This window comes from Hibiscus syriacus, unplaced genomic scaffold (assembly GCF_006381635.1).
Source record: "Hibiscus syriacus cultivar Baekdansim isolate YM2019G1 unplaced genomic scaffold, ASM638163v2 tig00111330_pilon, whole genome shotgun sequence".
Lineage (NCBI taxonomy): Eukaryota > Viridiplantae > Streptophyta > Magnoliopsida > Malvales > Malvaceae > Hibiscus > Hibiscus syriacus.
In genome coordinates, this window is record NW_024063059.1 from 11,697,230 (window position 1) to 11,712,950 (window position 15,721).

At 35.9% G+C, this 15,721-nt stretch overlaps 1 protein-coding gene across 2 annotated transcripts in view; it reads left to right on the plus strand.

The window, feature by feature from the left end:
- The first annotated feature begins 777 nt into the window (after positions 1 to 777).
- LOC120158648 (exocyst complex component SEC10b-like) overlaps positions 778 to 15,721 on the plus strand; it is a 29,726-nt gene continuing 14,782 nt past the window's right edge. Inside the window, exons 1-23 of one of the 2 annotated variants that reach the window (XM_039169459.1) lie at positions 778 to 914; positions 1,247 to 1,290; positions 2,422 to 2,501; positions 2,930 to 2,997; positions 3,552 to 3,623; positions 4,210 to 4,464; positions 4,538 to 4,612; positions 4,890 to 4,991; positions 5,112 to 5,162; positions 5,237 to 5,342; positions 5,597 to 5,707; positions 6,014 to 6,105; positions 6,236 to 6,395; positions 6,479 to 6,555; positions 6,678 to 6,776; positions 6,874 to 6,964; positions 7,260 to 7,345; positions 7,429 to 7,602; positions 14,547 to 14,600; positions 14,673 to 14,801; positions 14,896 to 14,988; positions 15,087 to 15,233; positions 15,483 to 15,580. In XM_039169459.1, coding sequence (XP_039025390.1) covers positions 3,552 to 3,623; positions 4,210 to 4,464; positions 4,538 to 4,612; positions 4,890 to 4,991; positions 5,112 to 5,162; positions 5,237 to 5,342; positions 5,597 to 5,707; positions 6,014 to 6,105; positions 6,236 to 6,395; positions 6,479 to 6,555; positions 6,678 to 6,776; positions 6,874 to 6,964; positions 7,260 to 7,345; positions 7,429 to 7,602; positions 14,547 to 14,600; positions 14,673 to 14,801; positions 14,896 to 14,988; positions 15,087 to 15,233; positions 15,483 to 15,580 — 2,072 coding nt within the window. In that variant the 5' untranslated portion in view covers positions 778 to 914; positions 1,247 to 1,290; positions 2,422 to 2,501; positions 2,930 to 2,997. The remainder of the gene's footprint in view (positions 915 to 1,246; positions 1,291 to 2,421; positions 2,502 to 2,929; positions 2,998 to 3,551; positions 3,624 to 4,209; positions 4,465 to 4,537; positions 4,613 to 4,889; positions 4,992 to 5,111; positions 5,163 to 5,236; positions 5,343 to 5,596; positions 5,708 to 6,013; positions 6,106 to 6,235; positions 6,396 to 6,478; positions 6,556 to 6,677; positions 6,777 to 6,873; positions 6,965 to 7,259; positions 7,346 to 7,428; positions 7,603 to 14,546; positions 14,601 to 14,672; positions 14,802 to 14,895; positions 14,989 to 15,086; positions 15,234 to 15,482; positions 15,581 to 15,721) is intronic. The other variant, XM_039169460.1, reaches the window with a different exon arrangement.

Sequence of the window (15,721 nt, forward strand, 5' to 3'; positions counted from 1 at the left end):
ATGGAATTGAGGTTACATCTTTAATATTTGTAAATATTAAAATATAATTAATTTTATAAACATATAAGAAAAATATGACATTACAATATTATAAACAAAAAAAATATTTTTAATTATAGTATAGATTCAAATTTTTATGTATTAATTTTTAAAAGAATATTAATGATAAATTTATTATTATGGTTTAATTTTAAAGAAAGTCAAAGTGCTCTATACAATATTTGTTGAGTTTTAGATATTTTTTAATAAAATGGACACTAAATTCACTCTTAGAAGATTAAAAATAAGTGAATTGAGAATTTTGTGGTCTAACCATCAGTGGAGACAATAGTTGATATCGACCGACGGTGATGAGCAACAATAATAATGAGTGATGACAATAACGAGAGACTTCGGTCAAATTTATAGGTCAAATTGATATTTTATTTAAAATTTATGGGTCCAAATGATATTTCATCTAAAGTTTAAGTTCAAATTAGTATCATACATAAAGTTTAGGGATTAAACTAAAAATTAAATCCTTTTAACTTGCCACATCATCATACGAGCTAACGATTTAGTGACTAAAAGATAATATTCAATAACGTAAGTAATTAAAATTTAATAAATCAATAATTTAAGTGACATAAACGTAACTGTTTTTAATTCAACTGGAAAAAATATATAAATATAAATTAAAAGTGATCAATGAAGTAGTTTAACCAAAATATAAACTTAATAATAGCAAATAGATAATCTTTTAAGCCTTCAACGGAACAGTTATTGCGTTCCCTTAATTTCGCTCCAGTTCTTCACCATTTTTTTCACATAACAGATCTCCTTCATCTGAAACTAACTTCCTCTCGTGACTCTCTGCCGTGCCTCCGACTAAAACTGTAGGTTCCGCCGGAGAATTTAGTATTGGCAGGACGAAGGTCTAAGTTCTTTACTATTCTCCCTGCTTTCTTCTCTGTTACCCTGTTGCATATGGTTGAAATGATGGTTTCTTGTAATTGGATTTAGAACCACAAAGATTTCCTTAATTTTCCTCAATTTTTTGAACGAAAAATAGAGAAAATAATCAGTCTAATTTTCTCCCACTTTCTATAATCCGATTTTCTTCCGTTCTTTCCTCAAACCAAACTGTGGAGCAACCGATTTCCTATCTCATTTTTTTTTTTTTGCTTTATAATTCACTTTTTCAGCTTTAAATTTCATTTAATTTGCTCTTTTCTTCCCTACTTTATTTATTTCTTTGTTTCTTCAGCTGAATGGAGTTGTAGAGATTGCTAAAAGTTCACTCAAGCCTTGGTATTCTTCTTATTCTCCATTGCCTTTCAACTTTATTTTGAATCCGTTTTGGAATTCGGTGATTCTTTTGCTTCGTTATTTTCAATTTTAGTTATCTATTGGCTGCAACTTTTGTCATGCTGAGAATATGTAGAGCCGTGATGTTTTATTTGGTGTTTAAGAACATGCATACTTAAATAAATCAAACGAGCGGGTTATGAAGCTGTTTGGCTGAGAATTACTTTATTTATTTATTTTGGTAAAGTTGAAAAATCATATATGCTTTTTATGATTGTTTTCCATTGTCTTGGCATTCAAAGGCATAGGATTCAATTACATTATTAAAAAAGTGATTTGCTGCAGAAGTTTTCCCTTCTGAGCCTTATTCAGGTTATCGAGATCATATTCTTGATTAGATAACTTCTGCATAACTACTAGACACCAACCTTTAAGCTACTGCTTCACACCATCTACCTGCAAAAGTTAACAGGAAAAGTGTCATACACTACCATGGGTTATTCTCATTTCTTTTGATCTAGAAGCGTCCAGCAGATCTACCATTTTTCTTAAACCTTTTATATGACAAAAAGTTGTTATTTAGAAATGTATGTAATTTTTGTATATGTTAAATAATTGTTTATATGCATCTTATTTTGCTAGAACTGTCGCGGGGGTTGGTTTTTTTTCATCCTGCACCTCAAGAGATATAGAGGTTTTAGTGCTTAGAGTACACCTTATGTCATTGGTAACACTTAAAATCACATTAATTCAATAGTACAATATAATAAGTAGGAGAGGTGAAAAGGGGAAAGAAAAGGAAAGAAAGCCAGAAAAAACCATATCAAATAAGTGATTTCAAACCAATTTTCCAAGAATTCTGTTAGCTGCCATCCTGAGCTTAACCCGCATATAGATTGGGCCACATATCAAGCGTAACACAATAACACTACAGACATTAATGCCTCTTCAACCACAAGTCAAGGCAATTATATACGACAGAAGTCTGCCACCCAAAAAGAAAGAATGTATAAACATATATCAAATAAAGTGAAAAGAACAGTCCATCTTTCCATACCTGTTCTTGATAATCTGTATTTTGGGTTGTGAAGAATGCGGTGTGGTTATTCCTATCTTATGCAAAGAAAGATGCAGTGCTGCAGGACAGGAAACGATTTCAAAAAGGAAAAAAAATTGATGATGATTTGTTCGCAGATAGTTGATCTGGATTGAAGGTAAATTGTAGATATTATTATTTGTTGGAACTTCTTAAGTTTAATGTTCAACATGTTCCGTGCTTTTCTATTGTCCATCACGCGTCTGTGCCTCGAAGCCATCACGTCTGTGCCTCGAAGCTCTACAGATAAATTATGATTAGTGGCACTAAAATCTCTCGCATTTACTTGCCCAAAAAATTAAAAATAAATATGTACGAAACATAACAGCCATTATTATGGCAGAAGCAGTTTCCTATTTCAACATTTTGATTTGATTCTGCTGCTGTTGCCTTCTTCGGTGAATATCCTGACTCCATATTTAATATCTTTGTTATTTACATTATGAGTCTAGGCTTAATAGCTTTATTTTTCTTTCTTTTGATGCTCTTTTTCCTGATTTTTTAGAATTGTTCTGACCATTCTAATATACTGATTCTGTTTATTAGTCAAAACTTCGCTCTGCCAGTCTTCAGTCTCCTCAAGACCAAATTTTGCTCCTTCAACTAATACTGAGGTTATCCTTCTCCATTTTCTTATTCCATGAGATTGAAAAGAATGCTTTCTTCTCATATATGCTGCTACATTTGTTTTTTCTCTTTGAAAAAATAAGGTAGACCTGAATTAGATTGCATGAGGAATTCATGTAATTTGCAAGGTTTCAATGGGCTGTTCGGAAACAATATCAGTGCCTAACCTTGCATTTGAATGCCAATTAGTTTTAAATTTACTTAATTGTAACTAAGTCCTTTTTTTCTTTGTATTTGGTTGTTGAGAATATGGAGGACAACAAACAGAGTATTTTATTTAGGGTTTCTAAAGAAATTAAAGTACTGGCTCAAGTTAGAGATAGTGGAGTATTTAGTTGCTGCATTATCCTCGCTTAAACGTTATTGTTATTATTTTTGTTATGGCCTAGCATAGGTTAAATTAATCACATTTTCCTTGCATGCTTAGTTTTTTTTTTTCTTTTGTTATCTCAAAATTAAGTTGTTGCTTCTGTTTTGCCTATTGACAAAAACTTCAATTGCAATATTATCTTAATTTTGTTTGATTAATCTGCGTCAATAGATGCCACCACGGAAATCAAAAACGTCTTCTGTAAGCAGTCTTCCTGTCATCCTGAACATTGATGACTTTAAGGTAATGAATCAAATCACAAAATGATTCAATATATTGTTAATTGCACCAGATGTTCCCAAATTGTTGGTCATATACTAACTTAGTTATTAAACTTCAAAAGATTCTAATTAAATCTCAAACTATCAGTATTATTCCAATTATGTCCTTCCCACTTTTCATTAAATGTTAGTTGGTGACACATGTCATCATCTAATTGTGACACATTTTATGTTTTTTTTAATTTTTAAACTTTTTATTTTTATTTTCCTTTTTATTTGATACTTTATTCTTGTATTTTGAAAAAAAATATTAAAATAATGAAAAAAACAAGTGTTGAAATCACATGGTGACACGTGTTGCTATTTAGCATTGACAAAAAATTAACAAAATGGATAATGGAAAGACCTGATATGGATATTAGTGATAGTTTGAGAACTCAATTAGAATGTTTTCAAGTTTAGAGACCAATTTAGAAATTGACCCATAGTTTTCGTGATGTCTGATGCAAGTAATCGTTAAATATAGTTTGAAATAAAAAACCGTCATAGCCTGTCTTACTTTTCTCATAAATTCATTGGTAAGTTTATGATCAAAATTCAATTGGTAGGGTGATTTTTCGTTTGATGCATTATTTGGCAACTTGGTTAATGAGCACCTGCCGTCTTTACGCGAAGATGAAGTAGATTCAGCAGATGGACACGGCATTGGAGGGACTGATGCTCTGCCAAATGGACATACACGTACAACTTCTGATGCTACAAAAGTTGCGCAAGGACTCAATGCACCTCTATTTCCTGAAGTAGATGCTTTATTATCACTGTTCAAGGATTCTTGTAAAGAGTTGATCGAACTGCGCAAGCAGGTGTGTTCTGTAATATGGGTTTGATGAATCTAGTAGGATTCATATTAATTTTAATTCTTGGTATTGGTTGAAGATTGATGGAAAACTCAACAGTCTCAAGAAAGAGGTTTCTACTGAAGATGCTAAGCACCGGAAGACACTAACTGAGGTCATTCTGCAGAGTTCCTTCCTACCTTTTCTTTGAAATCATCAAGTAAAAATGTCAATAAAATAAGAAATTATTTCTTTCATGCCTATAATTCAACAGTTTTATAGTGAATATTGAGATAAATTCTTCCTGTTTTTGTTTTAAAATGCCTTCACATTTTTACCTTGGCTTGAACCACAGCATGACATTATGTAAAAAATCAGATAATTTTTTTATGATCTTTCAAAATTATAAGTTTTTAGGTGAATGCGAATCTAATATGATTTTGGATCTCCAGCTGGAAAAAGGTGTAGATGGCTTATTCAACAGTTTTGCAAGGTTGGATTCACGTATTTCAAGTGTTGGGCAGACTGCTGCAAAAGTAGGAGATCATTTGCAGGTAAGATTGTTCATTGTTTTGGCTACCGTTAACTGGTTTATTTGCTACTAGTTGGTCTTGCCATTTTGCTAATTTGATAGCATTTCCTAAGTGCATTTATTTGTTATCTTTTGTGTTCAGAGTGCAGATGCTCAGCGTGAAACTGCTAGTCAAACCATAGAGCTCGTAAAGGTACTGTTTGTCTATTTTGTGTCCTATATATTGCTTAAATTGTGTTAACACGTTCACAATTTTCTTACTTGCAGTACCTGATGGAGTTTAATAGTAGCCCTGGCGATCTAACGAAACTTTCGCCTCTATTTTCTGATGACAGCCGTGTTGCTGAGGCTGCGTCAATTGCACAGAAATTACGTAAGATGACTTTACTTTTGTAAAGTTTTAGTTGTTGCACAAATTCAAAAGCTTTTTTATTACCAGATGTGTACATGAAAAGGAGTGAGTGCACGAGATAGTAATGAATTTGATAGGGTAAAAACAGTTTGAAAATTTGAACTTGGCTAGTTATAATATATTTTAGTATGGGCAACTTTTTCTATCTACAGCTTTTGGAATATTATTTTTTATGCTTCTAACTACTTTATAAACAACATTTTTATCTTCGGTAGGATCGTTTGCTGAGGAGGATATTTCAAGAGCTATGCCATCAGTTGCGAGTGGTACAACTGCCAGCAGAGGATTGGAAACTGCAGTTGGTAATCTTCAGGAGTATTGCAATGGTATGGTAACTGTTTTATTAGAGTCTTCTAGTATGAAACCCTTATGATCTATGAGAGTGGTAAAAGAGTTAATGAGTGACTTTAGATTGCAACGGGAATTTTGATGAAAAACTTCAGTTACCTAAAATAACTAGCCATTGTACCTAGTTCATTTTATCATCCTGGTCCTTTATGGAAGCTTTAGAATTACATTCTCAAGGGAAAGAATCCACTAATTCTGTATTATTAATGGGTTTGCCTATCATTTAATGACAAGTTTATCAAGTTTCCCATGTGATTTTATCTTTTTTTTTCAAATCTCTGTAGAGCTGGAGAACAGATTGTTGGCTCGGTTTGATGCTGCATCACAGAGAAGGGAATTGTCTACCATGTCTGAATGTGCTAAAATTTTATCTCAGGTATTATAAATTGTATATTACTCTATAAAATTGTAACTCAGTTATCAATTTATTCTATTTCAAGCAGGCTATTTAAATTTATGAGAGGGTGTTTTAATCAATTTGGAATGTCTGTATCTGCAAATTGCAGTTTAACAGGGGGACTAGTGCCATGCAACATTATGTAGCAACCCGTCCAATGTTCATTGATGTTGAAGTGATGAATTCAGACGCTAATTTAGTTCTGGGCGACCGAGTTTCTCCCAACTATGTTGCCCGTGGTGTTTCTAAATTATACAAAGATATTACAGGTCTAGAGATTGGTTAATATATGTAAATTGAAGGGCTTGAATTCATCAACAGAATTCTTGTATCTATGTTGTTTCTCCTGCAGATACTGTACGAAAAGAAGCTGCCACAATTATGGCAGTATTCCCTTCTCCTAATGATGTTATGTCAATCTTAGTTCAGGTGCCTTGCTGATTATGTTCTTCATGTTCCCATATTATTGCATTTCTTCAATTCATGTGCAGCAGCACCATTATGAATAATTTTTTTTTCTAATTATGGCTGGTTTCTTATATCACTTGCAGCGAGTTTTGGAGCAGCGAGTTACTTCTCTTTTGGACAAATTATTGGAGAAACCATCTCTTGCACATCCCCGTCCCATGGAGGAAGGTGGAATTTTATTGGTGAGTGAACTTATAGAAAATTCATCCATTTCTCCTTATTCTAATTGTAAGTAGAAGTGATGCTTGACTTCGTATCATATTGCACTTGAGGCTTCAGTATCTGAGAGTGTTAGCTGTGTCGTATGAGAAGACTCAAGAACTTGCTAGAGACTTGCGAGCTGTTGGATGTGGTGATTTGGATGTTGAAGGTAACTATATCACAGCAGCTCCTTTGCAAATAACCTTGTTCTGCATATTTCTTTTATAATGTTAACCACGTTTTTGGAATCAGATAATTATTATTTGATTAAAGTAGATAGTCTAGGGTTGGTTATTTGAAACTATTGATGGGATTTAATAAAAATAGACCAAAGTAGATAACACTTGTGTGGGATGAACTTACAATCAAGAGAGACTCAACAAATGTGAATTGAAAGTAATCACAATCAATAGCTATTTTATGCTTCTTTTATGACAAAATCTGAAATTTGCTTGTTATTACAGGTCTTGCAGAGTCTCTTTTTTCTTCTCACAAGGATGAATATCCTGACTATGAGAAATCCTCTCTTAGTCAACTGTGTCAAGCAAAGGTTTGCATTTAGATGATCTACTAATGATTCAATGCTTGATTTACTTCATTGTTGTAGCCTGTAACATCTGTGATTCTATGCAGTTGGAAGAACTGCGTGTTGAAAGCCAGAGAGTCTGTGATCCTAATGGAACAATAGGTCGTTCTAAAGGGGCTTCAATGGCTTCTTTCCCTCAGGAGATATCTGTTGCAGCTGCAACAGAGTTTGTGCAGTGGAATGAAGAAGCAATATCCAGATGCACATTATTTTCCTCGTTGGTAATAATTTATCCACTAATCGACGTTATGCTCACTTAGTTCTGTGCAATTTTTGTGCATGCTAAGAGACATGACTGAAATCACAAGGCTTGAGCACCTCAGAGGGGCTGTAGGGGAAGAAATTGAGTCTTTCCAATTTTTCTATTAACTATATTGCTCTTGAAGTAGATTTAGGAAAAGTCAGTATGAGTGAGAGAGTCAGAAAAAAAGAGAGAGAAAGAGAAAAAGGTCAGTCTTCCGCCGGTGGGAGTTGGACTGTATTCGTTGACAATCTGAGCAAAAGAGTCTCTAAAAGAGAGTTAAGGAATATTTTTCTTGAACAGGGTCAGGTGGTGAGAGTCTTCATACCAAGTGTGTTGAACAATCCAAGTACAAATCTTCTACGTTTGCCTTTGTTCAGTTTGGTAATGAAACAGGAATGAGGAAAGTAGTTGAAAATATAAACGGGTTGTGGATTGATGGGAGGAAAGTTTCTGTTGGAGTTGCAAAATACTAGAATGATCGACCAAAGGTTGTTGGTACATCTCGTTCTCTAGTTGGTGTCCAGGATAAGGTTACAGAAGATAAATCTAAACCAAGTGAGAAGGATGTGATTCAGAGTAGACTAAGAGATAACATATCATATAAAGATGTCTTGGTGTCGAGCAGTTCGCAAAAGAGTGAGTCGGAGCAAAAGGGAAACAAATATGACAATGTAGACAGGGGGAGAGGGAAGAAGAATATTTGGGAGATGCATATTCCTATTGAAAACTCAAGGTGGGTGAAAAGATCTCTCACGGGTATTGTGAAACATTCCTTTGAATTGGAATTGGTTTAAAGAGGCTTGGCATATGAAGCTTTTGATGTTCAAATTGCGAGTTGGGGGTATGTATGGAACTCTTGTGTTATCACATTCAAATCAGAGGAATTGATGAAGGATGCTTGGTCAAATAAAAGTGAGGAGTTATGGTTCTGGTTCGATCGGCTGGCGCCTCTGTTGAATGAAGGTGGAGTGCCTATTGCATTCTGTCTGGTGGAGTTGTTACAGTGTTCCTCTGCTATGTTGGTAAGAGAATTTCTTACAGAAGTTAGCTGGAAGGTGGGGATCATTGGAGGGCATCCAGGAATCGACTTTAACCAGGGAAGATCTCACGACGGTGAAAATTTTGCTAAGGGTGGCAAGTTCGTTTGATGTCCCGGAAGTGTTAACTTTAGGTTCCTATGGAAGATCATTCAAGGTGACTACTAAGCTGGGATCTACTTCAATGGATTCAAATTTTTTTCTTGGCAACTCGCCGGAAAAATTTTTCGATGAAAGAGTCAGTCATAGAGTCGTCAGAGGAGGAAGATGGGCCCATTATCGTCTAACATGGCAGGTCCAGTTCAACTTGTTTAGGAAGCTCGGCAGAAAGTTAACTTATGGATTGATCAGGGATTTTATGTCGGGGTTGGTGCAGCAGGTGAAGAATTTCAATTTTCAAAAAGAAGCTTGAAAGGGAAGGCATTAATGAAGGAGTGTTAGATTTTCATAGTTCGGGGAGTAGGGAAAAGGGAGATTATGTTAGGCTGGGCATTAAAAATAAGAAGGAAAATAATGAAAGGTTGCAGGCCCAATCAGACAGGAGCAGTGAGCCATTATCTCCCATAAAGAGATTAATTCCTGCTGTCACAGCAGTAAAATTGATTGGGCTCGGTAATGCTAAACAAAAACATATTCATAATGTCACTAGCATATCAGGGGATGGAGACAAAGCTAGGGGAAGTCATTGTTTATTGTCAGAGGTTGGTCTTAAGGATACAACAGGGATGGATGGTGAATTGGAGTCTGCTGAAGGATTGAAGTTGATATGTCTAAGAATTGGTTCGCCAACTCGTTCTGCAAGTTCTCTTTCCATGAAGAGCGCCCCGGTTGGGAGAAAGTTAATCAAGAGTCATAAGAGGTTTTACAACAGGTTCAGAGAAAGAAACTTCTGGTTGGATGTATCAGGAGGGGAAAGTGGTAGTAAGTCGGGTAGGCATTTAATTTCAAGAGGTGTTCATCCTAAAATTTCAGAGGCGGTTGTTCTGTCAAAAGGGGATTGTGATGTTTCAAGGGGGAGGAGCCTTAACAGGAGAAACAAAAGATCACTCATTAGGGATGCTTTAGATCATGCTAGTGTTTCTACACTATCCTCATTAGTTTTTCCAGTGCTGATGGAAGAAGCTATGGCTACATGGGAAATAAGCAGTATTTTGGGCATATCTTTCAAGGAAGGGAAGGAGGTTTTCCTACAAAAAATTATGGATTTGGAGAAAGGATTGAGTCAGTTTGGCTGAGTTCGTGGATGAATTCTGGGATTGTTTTGGTATCATTAAATTAGAATATGATGATAAAGCTTATTATCTTGTCTTGGAATATTAGGGGGTTGGGAAAACAAGAAAAACAAAGAGCTGTACAAAAATTAGCTTCAGAGAAAAAACCAACGTTTCTTTTTCTTCAAGAAACAAAATTTGAGATTTTACCAAGTTCTTTTCTAAGGAGAAGTGGGTTGAATAAGTTACAAGGGTTCGTTGTGTCACCAGCAGTAGGTTCTTCAGGAGGCATTTTAAGTTGTTGGGATGATAGTTGTTTTGAGCTAGAAGATCAGTATATCCACAAGAGATTTATTGTTGTTGTTGGGAAGTTCAAATCAAACCAATTTAGGTGTGGATTCATAAAGGTTTATGGACCGTCTGTGGAAGAAGAAAAGACTGGTTTCTTTGAAGAACTGGGACTGTTTTTAAATGGGTGAAATCTGCCTTTATGTGTGGGAGGGAATTTCAATGCCTATTTAACAGAGGAGGAGAAGGAAGGTAGAACACAAAATAGAAATTCCATGGAAATTTTCACTCTCTTCATTCAGCAAACGGGGCTAATTGATTAACCTTTAATTGGGGGGAATTTTAGTTGTAGCAATCGGGATTTTCCCACAGTGGTTAGGTTGGACAGGTTTCTGGTGAATGTTAGTTTCTTTTCTGAGTTTTCTGATATCACCCAATCGTTACTGCCAAAGTCAATTTCTGATCATAATGCTATTATTATGGAGAGTGGGGAAGATAATTGGGGTAAGAGGCTTTTTAGGCTGTTTAGCTACTTAATGTCTGAGGATGGCTTTGAGGAGAAGGTTGTAGAGTCTATTATGGAGTACAAGAAGGTTAAGAAAAGAGCAGGAATTTTGAGCATTCTTAGGAATACAAAGGGTGCTATTAAGACTTGGTCTAGGAGTAGGAATCAGTTTCCTCGTGAACAGATTTCTGTTATTGAAGACAAGATTCATCAGATAGAAAATAGTATTCAGCTAAATCAATTTACAAATGATGACAGTACAGCAGAGTTGAGGTTATTGAGGAATGAACTTTGGAGACTCTACAGAATTGAGGAGCAAATTTGGTTCCAAAATTCGAGAGAGAAGTGGGTTAAAGATGGTGACCGGAATTCTAAATTTTTTCACACTTGTGCTTCCATTAGGAGGAGGTTGAACACTCTAAATGCTATTAATGTTGAAGGTGAAATTTGAGGGATCCTGTTCTGATTAAGGCTATTGCCAGAGAGCATTTTTTCAAAGCTTTTAACCGTCGTACTACTTTGGAAGTGGAGGATATTAAGTTAAATTTCTCAAGAATTTCAGTGGAGCATAGTCTTATGTTAGAAAAGGAGTTTACAGAAGAAGAAATATGGGAAACCCTGAATTCGTATGATAGTAACAAAGCTCCGGGACCGGATGGGCTGAATATGGGTTTTTTAAAAAATATTGGTCTTCTTTGAAAGGTGATATTCTGAATTTTTTTCATAATTTTTCCTTGGGAAAGGATTGGGAGCATGCCATTAATCATTCTTTCATAACTCTCATTCCAAAAAGCTCTAATATTAGGGGTTTAGATGATTTCAGACCTATTAGTCTAGTAGGTGGGATGTATAAAATTCTTTCCAAATGCCTTGTGAGAAGGTTGAGATGTTGCATTGATGATGTTATAAGTGATTCACAATTTTCTTTAATTCCAGGTAGACATTTTGGACTGCTCTTTTATTGCTAATGAAGGAATTGACTTGTGGAGGAAGAAAGGATTGAAGGGTTGCATGTTGAAGGTGGACTTCAAGAAGGCCTACGATATGGTAGATTGGGACATTCTCTTTAAAATTATGGCTAAAATGGGGTTCGGATCCAAATGGTGTTGCTGGATTCGGAAATGTGTTACAACTGCTTCGGTCTCAGTGTTAGTTAATGGGGTTCCTACTGATGAATTTCCAATAGCTAGAGGTATTAGACAGGGATGCTCCTTGTCCCCCTTGCTGTTCAATTTCATTGGTGAGCTATTTCATTTACTGCTTCTTAAAGCAGTATCTTCCGGTCTGTTCAGCGGTTTGGTTGTTGGCAAAGATGAGACCTCTCTTAATTTTTCTCATCTGCAATTTGCAGATGATCTGATCATCTTCTGTATTGCATCGAAGACACATGTTCTGAATGTTAAGAGGGTTCTACGGGTTTTCGAAGTAATATCAGGCCTGAAATTGAATCTCACTAAGAGTAAATTATTTGGTATCAATATTAGTGAGGAAAAGGTAATGCAGTGGGCTAATACTATTGGCTGTGCAGTGGGTTATTTCCCTTCGAAATATTTGGGATTACCGCTAGGTGCTAAGAGGAATTCTATAACGCTGTGGGATCCGGTAGTGCAAAAGTTCTACAAGAAGTTAGCTGGCTAGAAGGCGAGGACTCTGTCAATGGCAGGGAGATTGGTCTTATTGAAGGCTGTTTTGTGCTCATTACCCACCTATTACATGTCCCTGTTTAAAATCCCTTCTTCCGTGATTTTTAAACTTAATTCCATCATGGCCAGATTTTTATGGGGTGGAGGGGTAGAGGTAAAAAAAATTCATTTGGTAAACTGATCGACAGTGTGCTTTGCAAAAAGTGCTGGTGGTCTTGGTGTTTTAGATCTTAATTATATGAATAGAGCTCTCCTAGGGAAGTGGTCTTGGAGGTTTGCGAATGAAAGGGAGACGGTGTGGAAAAAGGTAATATGCAGTAAGTATAATCTGGACCCTAGGTTGTTGATTTTTAAGGAGAAACTTCTTGCACATACTTCTTGGATTTGACAATCGGTAGTCCAAAATCATTTCAAAGAGGATCAGTTTGGAGATAAATTTCAAAGTCTGTTTGAAGTTCGTGTGGGCAATGGAGACAGAATCAGTTTTTTGTTTGATAAATGGGCAATTGATTCCCCTCTTAAAGTGGTTTTCTCGAGATTGTTTGTTCTATCTTTAAACAAAAATGGAAAGCTCAATGAGTTTGGAGAGTTTCGGTCTTCAGTTTGGTCTTGGCATGTTCAAATGAGAAGGAACTTGAGTGACTGGGAAATGGTTCAGTACTGTGATTTAATGGCTTTAATTCATAATATAACTTTGACCCATGAGTTGACAGATGGGCTGGTTTGGAGAGGGAATGGGGATGGGATATATTCTGTTAATTCCAGTATTAAGTCTTGTTGTCCTGTTTCGACAGTAAATTCCTTTTGGATGAGATACATTTGGAGAGGCTTGGTGCCTCCTAGAGTGGAGGTCTTTATGTGACAGGTGGTGTATCAAAGATTGTCAGTTAAACAAGAGCTACAAATGAGAGGAATTTCATCTATTGTAGATGTGACTTGTCCTTTATGTAAAAAGGAGGTTGAATCTTCATCACATCTATTTTTTACTTGCTTTGTGGCATGGACCCTATGGAATAAAATTTTTGAAACTTTGGGGAGTATATTCGGTTTTGCAGGCCAATGCTCAAAGTTTTATGTTAGATTGAGAATTTATGGTGCCTAACTCTAAAATTTGGTCCTTTATTCAGGGGGTGGTGCTATAGACTATCTGAAAATTTAGGAATGACATTGTGTTTGATGGGGGAACGCAGATTGATTTGTTTTTTATGGCAAGATGTAGGCTGGCTACTTGGTTCCTAGCTAATTTCAAGGAGGTCTCTATTCTAAAGGACTCTCTCATTACTGATCCATCTCTTGGGGATTGTTGCTCGAATTCAAGGTGTTCTATCATTGAAATTGTGTCTTGGTCTCCTCCTCCAAAGGGCTTTATTAAATTAAACGTGGATGCAGCAGTGAATAGAGATTGGAGGAAAAGTGGTGTTAGGGTATTTCTTAGAGGTGAGGATGGCTCGGTGATGGGTTCTTTTCAAGAGGCTGCTGGTCCAGGTCCTCCTTTGTTAAATGAGCTTATGGCAGTAAAGAGGGGCTTAACTTTCTTTGATTCGATTCATCAGCGGTTTAAGGAACGATTAATTGTGGAAACAGATAGTAAACTAGCAGTGGAGTGGGTCAAGAATTACGATCGCTGTCCCTGTGTCTACTTAAACTTAGTGAAAGATATTGTTATTAAGTTAAGGGACTTGAATGGTATTATTAGATGGGTTTCTAGGTCAGCCAATGTTGAGGCTGATAGTTTAGCTAATGCTGGTATTGGCTAGTTTTCTGTTGGGATTAGCTAAATTAGTCTTTGGGTTGGTTATTGTAAAGGGAGTGGTTATGTTTGTTTTTAAACATTATGTATATTTCGGTTATTAATGAATCCTAAGGCACTATTTTCCTCCTTCTGTTGATTAAGGAGCACCTTCTGCTCCATTAATCATGAAGGGAGTTTTTAACGAGGCCTACTTTCCTATCAAAAAAAAAATATTGCTCTTGAAATTGTCTAAATCTTAGCATTCCCTGAGTTTTTTAAGCTCCATGTGGGCGAATATTTTGTTTCAAAACTTTTAAACAATGCAATTCAAAGGCCTTATCCACCACCATGACTGGTACATTAAGTATCGTTACAGTGACATGATTAAAATATCTGAAATATAAAACACAACACTTTTGGTAAAAAGAAACTTGTGGAGTGATAGAAACCATATATAATGACTTAAATTTCATCAACAACTAATTTATTGCAATGTCTTTGACAGCCAGTTACACTTGCAACCAATGTAAGAGCAGTGTTCACTTGCCTACTCGGCCAAGTAAGTTGATTAATTAAGCATGCAAATCGTCTGGATGTTTTTCATGGGTACTGAATTAGTCTCATTTTTCAGGTTATCAAATACATAACAGATGGACTTGAACGGGCTAGAGATGGCTTGACTGAAGCTGCAAGTTTGAGGGAAAGATTTGTGATAGGTACAAGTGTTAGTAGAAGGGTGGCTGCTGCAGCTACTTCTCAGGTACATAACAGATTATGATTTATCTTATCCATTTTAAGTTTCAATTTAACAAAAAAATAATGGAAATAAGGGTGGTTAATTAATCGATGAACAGGCAGAAGCTGCTGCAGCTGCTGGTGAAACCAGTTTCAAAGCTTTCATGGTCGCAGTACAACGTTCTGGCAGTAGTGTGGCTATAATTCATCAAGTATGTTCAATGTCTTGGTTGTTTCTTGTAGAAAAGTTCACATATGAAAGAATATTTGAAGTTCATGATTTTGAATTAATCTTACCTTTCATCCGCAGTACTTTGCAAATTCTATATCTAGGCTTTTATTACCTGTGGATGGTGCTCATGCTGCTGCTTGTGAAGAAATGGCAACGGCAATGTCTAGCGCAGAGGGGGCTGCTTGTAAAGGGCTTCAGCAATGCATTGAAACTTTGATGGCCGAGGTAAGTGCTTCAGCAATGCATTTGTTGGTGTTGGGGGGGGGGGGGGGGGAGTAGATATACTGAATAAAAACTTGTTATTTGGAGGATTAGACTTTCATTCCTATGTCTAGTGTATGCTGTCTTTTGACTTTTCTTTTCGTCACCCACTTGTTGGTTCATCTTTTCTTAACACTATTATTTACTCTCCAAGTTATTAGATTGTGCCTGTTTATTATTCATCATAATTATCTCGGTGAAACTCCATTGTAGGTTGAGCGATTGTTAACAGCCGAGCAAAAGACAGCTGATTACCACCCACCTGATGATGGAATGATTCATGATCATCGTCCAACAAATGCTTGCACAAGGTTTGTTCTTCTAGTTTATGCTTCTACAACTTGATATGTGTAAGAAGAAAAACAACAGTAATAAAAAAGAAATAACGCCTAAACAAAAGAGTAGGAAAGCAGATGAAACTCAAGAAGAAGAAAAAAACTTAGGGTTAAAGG